At 35.6% G+C, this 4,262-nt stretch overlaps 1 protein-coding gene across 1 annotated transcript; it reads left to right on the top strand.

The window, feature by feature from the left end:
* Positions 1–1,740: 1,740 nt before the first annotated feature.
* Positions 1,741–2,799, top strand: LOC149564943 (F-box/kelch-repeat protein At1g80440-like). Its single transcript, XM_089816251.1, has one exon. It carries the CDS (start codon positions 1,741–1,743, stop codon positions 2,797–2,799), a length of 1,059 nt encoding a protein of 352 aa, XP_089672377.1.
* The last annotated feature ends 1,463 nt before the right edge of the window (positions 2,800–4,262 follow it).

Raw genomic sequence — 4,262 nt, 5'->3', positions numbered from 1 at the left:
ACTTTAAGCCTCTCTGCTAGGAGCTTAGTGATGATTTTATAGACCACATTACAAAGAGCAATGGGCCTAAAAAAATCTAGCTGATTAGTCTCTTCCTTCTTCAGAATAAGGACTAAGAAAGTAGCATTCAAGGCCCGAAGCATTTTTTTGTTGGAAAAAGACTCCTGAACCACATCCAAAAGGTCATGATTGATAATATCCCAAAATTATTGAAAGAATTCAATAGGGAAAACATCTAGCCCCGGAGCTTTGCCCTTCCACAAGCTAAAGACCACCCCCTCCAATTCAAACATACTAATTGGCCTCATCCAAGACTTCTTTTCTTCAAGTTGCTTGGACTATCGGCCCTTCCCTTATTTTATGGCATGTTTGGCTTGAGAGGAATAGAAGGATCTTTCATGATTTGCAATTTGAGATCAGGCACCTGTGGGGGAAAATTGTTAATTCTCTTCAGGAAACACTCCTTGCTAAATGTGACATCGGTGGGGGTTTGGATCCTATTGATGCTGGTATTTACTCTCGCCTCTCCTTTCCTCTTCAGGGTTTCTCTCCTTCGATCCCCCACACCCGCTCTGGGAATAGAGCTAAGCAACACCCTCAGCGTGTTAATTGTCAGGGATGTTGGTCTCCTCCTGTGGCGGGCATTCTTAAAATCAACACTGATGGTTCTTCTCAGGGAAATCCTAGTCCGGTTGGTATTGCGGGAGTTGGGCGTGATAGTTCTGATGATATCCAGTTTTTATTTTCTATATACAAGGGTTACCATACTAATAACCTTATGGAAGCCCTAGCTATCTTGGTTGCAGTAGAACAGTGTTGTCTATGTGGCTAGAAAAAAATTATCTGTGAGACTGACTCGTAGGTGGTTGTGAACTTATTGCATAATAGGAACCTTGTGCATGTGGATTGGCATTTGGCTCTAGTTATTCAGCAGATCATTCAGTTATGCAATTCTCTGAATTTTGTGTCCTTTATGCATATCCTTCGTGAGTGGAACAGTGTGGCTGATTGTCTGGCTAAATGGGTCTGTGAGCAGGGGCTGGCTTAGAACATTCTTGATCCTAGGATGCTTCCCCTTGATTTATCTTAGATGCTGGAGCAACTTGTGGACCAGGATAAAGCTATGTAGTTCTCTTTGTTTCTTGTGTTGTTTAGCTCTCTTTGATATTCAATAAAATTTTTACCCTTCTTTTAGTTGAAATGAAAGAAAACTTGTAAAACATGTTTTTTTAAAAACCAATTGAAATTTTTCTAGTGATATTTAAACATAGCCAATTTAAAACTCGGATCATTGTCTACTACAAATTGGAGAATGTGCAATCCAAAATTGAAAATACTGTTGATTAGCACTTCTTTTTCCCTTAAAGGTGTCAGTTAATAAAAGACTAATTCGAAAACTTCAAACCCATTGAAAAATGTTATTATAAATAGAGAACATCAAACTGATATTTGAACATATGCAATTTAAAACTCAGATCATTGTCTACTGCAAATCCGAGAAGGTGCAATTCAAAAAAGTGAAATATTGTTAGTATTTTGTTTTTCCAGTTAATCAGATTGGGTATCCGTTATTCAATTCAGTTTTATTTCAAAATATTGGACAAAATTTCACTCTGATATTTCGTTTTTATATTGATGATCTGCAGATCATCAGATCATTTTATTTGCTGTGCAAAGTGCAAAAGCATCAACCACCTAAAATTTGAGATTGCAAAGTTTATAACTGGTCATTTAATTGCAATGGGATCTCTGATTCCTTCTCCACCAGACGATCTCGGGTGGCAGTGTCTGCTGAGGGTGGAGTTGAACTATCATCATAAACTCAGACGTGTCTCCAAAACGTGGAATTCCGCATTGAAGAGCCCCCACTTCTATCAACAAAGAAAAAAGTTAAACATTTCAGAACAGAGGATTTGTATGCTCGTCGAAAGAAATGGTATTTGCGACAGAATAGTGATATATGACGTGGGAAAGAACTCGTGCAAAAATCTGCCGCCCATTCCCACAGACATTGAAGGCGTCTGCGTCTTTCGCTGCTATTTCGTGAAACAAAAACTGGTCTTGATCATCACGGATTGTGCTACCGAACCTAAAAATAGACATGTGTGGCTGTACGATTTTGTTAGTTTGGAATGGCGAGAGGGTGCAAAAATGCCAAAATGGCTGATCAGCTTTTGCTCTGCAGTGGACGAGGAGGGGGGATTGATTTATGTGGCTGGAGACTTCAGTTTCTTTTCTAACCCCCAAGGTATCCCCATCCGCAGTGCTTTAGTTTACAATGTGGAGGATGACAAGTGGGACATTCTTCCTGACATGAACAACGATGTCAGTCCTAGGCACTATTCTCTTGCCGCTTTTGCAGGCGGCAAGTTCTATGTGATACAATGTTCTCTTCGCAGACTTCAGGTTTATGATCCCTACACAAAAACCTGGACAAGTTTGAACATTAGATTCAGTCGTGGGGACTCATTAAGTGCGTTGAGAATCAAAGCAGTGCAGCTAGTGAGTGCTTTTGGACGCATTTATTGCTTGTTTCATGGGAGATTGATTGAATATGACTGTAGCCAAAATAGCCTCAACATAGTACAGACTTTTCCAACAGAGGATTGTGGTCATTGCATTTGCTTTGCTGTAGTGATTGGCAATAAAACCTTTGTGAGCGATTGGGATGACATTAGAGGTGTTGGTTATTTCACCCTGGAACCTCCAAGTGATAGAGGAGGAAATTTCAAGTTGATTAGAATTGAGAGACCATCCCAGGATTCGGTTGTATCATGTGCTGCCACTCTCAGTCTTTAATAGAAACCTCAATATAAGCTACCGTAGCTATCAAGAATTTACAAAGATACATGTTCTCAGAATTTGTTGGTGTATGGTTATCTATTTTGAATTCAATGTTTGAACTACATACTATATTAATATTAACACAAGAATTGGGTACAGAAGCAACCAATTTTACATAGCAATAATAGATATGAAAGAAAACTTTCTATTGCAGCAATAACTCTTGCTTCTAATCAGAGGTTGAAATTTATTCTTAACTGTAACCTCTGGTATCTATTTCTTTACTCTCTTGACAGTTTCTTTTATATTATGGACTTGCATATAGCTCCTCAGTTTATGTCATTTCTGAATTACCAATTTTGCAATCAGCACATCCTTACTTTACTGGCAGTGTCTAGTGAGTTCAATTTGGTGTAGTCTTTGAATTCATCAGTTCTGTATATCTACAAATAAACTCTACGTATAACATCTTCTATCATTATTTATTACCTTAATTGATAGATCAAATTGAATATTGCCAGTAGTCTGCCTACACAGAAAGACTAATCTGCTTTATAGCAGGTTGCTTTCAAATTTTCATTTTGTAGCTCGCGTGAAATAAAAATTGTGAAATTATATTCTTCAAACAATAATTATGGTTTTCAAATTTGTAATTTTCTATATGAATGAATGAGAAATTGAGGTATTCATATTGGTTCTTAGATCATGTTGTGATTGCTTTTCACGTGTCATCTGTGTTTATTTTCTTATTAATCGTGTTCTATCATTTGTGTTGCTAACACAATTATTCTCTTGTCATTAAATAATCATTATTTGTTTAATGAGAAATGTTGGTGTTTTTCACTTTGCATAATAGAAAAAGAAAGCTATTCTAATGTCACAATGGTGTGCTCTTCAAATTTAGATTGTAAATATTTCTACCTTTTCATTTAAATTAGCAATATGTTCATGACCTTATATTTGATAAATATTTACAAATATACAATAGTTTTATAAAATTAAAATGTTCTTTAAATTGTATGATATGCCTTGAAAAAAAAATTAAAAAATTGAAAAATTGAAAAAAAAATTTCTTAAACTTTGATGTTATTAATATATCACTTTTCTTTATATTTTTTTAAGTCTCGCCTTTAAAAGCGTACTAATGTTATGTTATGCCTTGCATATTTTTATTATCACATTATAGACTTGAAAAATTCTGAAGCTATAAGCTATATTTTGGCCTTTGTGAATCAATACTTCACTCTAACAACACAACCAATACAAACATTAGCATATGATATTAAAATGATGCCCACATGAACTATTCCCATTACAAATCCAAGAACTTGAATGAATTAACTTAAGCTTTACCCACTTATAGGACATATTATTGCTGATTTAGTATTTACACTATAAATGTATCATTTTATTTTTTAAATCTCCTTCATGGCTAAATTTTGTAAATATCCTCGATGTCTCCTTTGATTTCCCTAATT

The sequence above is a fragment of the Cupressus sempervirens genome, chromosome 3 (genome assembly GCF_028749045.1).
Source record: "Cupressus sempervirens isolate cs-2001-9-10 chromosome 3, ASM2874904v1, whole genome shotgun sequence".
Taxonomy (NCBI): Eukaryota; Viridiplantae; Streptophyta; class Pinopsida; order Cupressales; family Cupressaceae; genus Cupressus; species Cupressus sempervirens.
This window is presented reverse-complemented; position numbering and strand designations above follow the sequence as displayed.

Excerpts from the sequence above, each read along its gene's own strand:
- LOC149564943 (XM_089816251.1), top strand. The coding sequence starts at position 1,741 with ATGGGATCTCTGATTCCTTCTCCACCAGACGATCTCGGGTGGCAGTGT.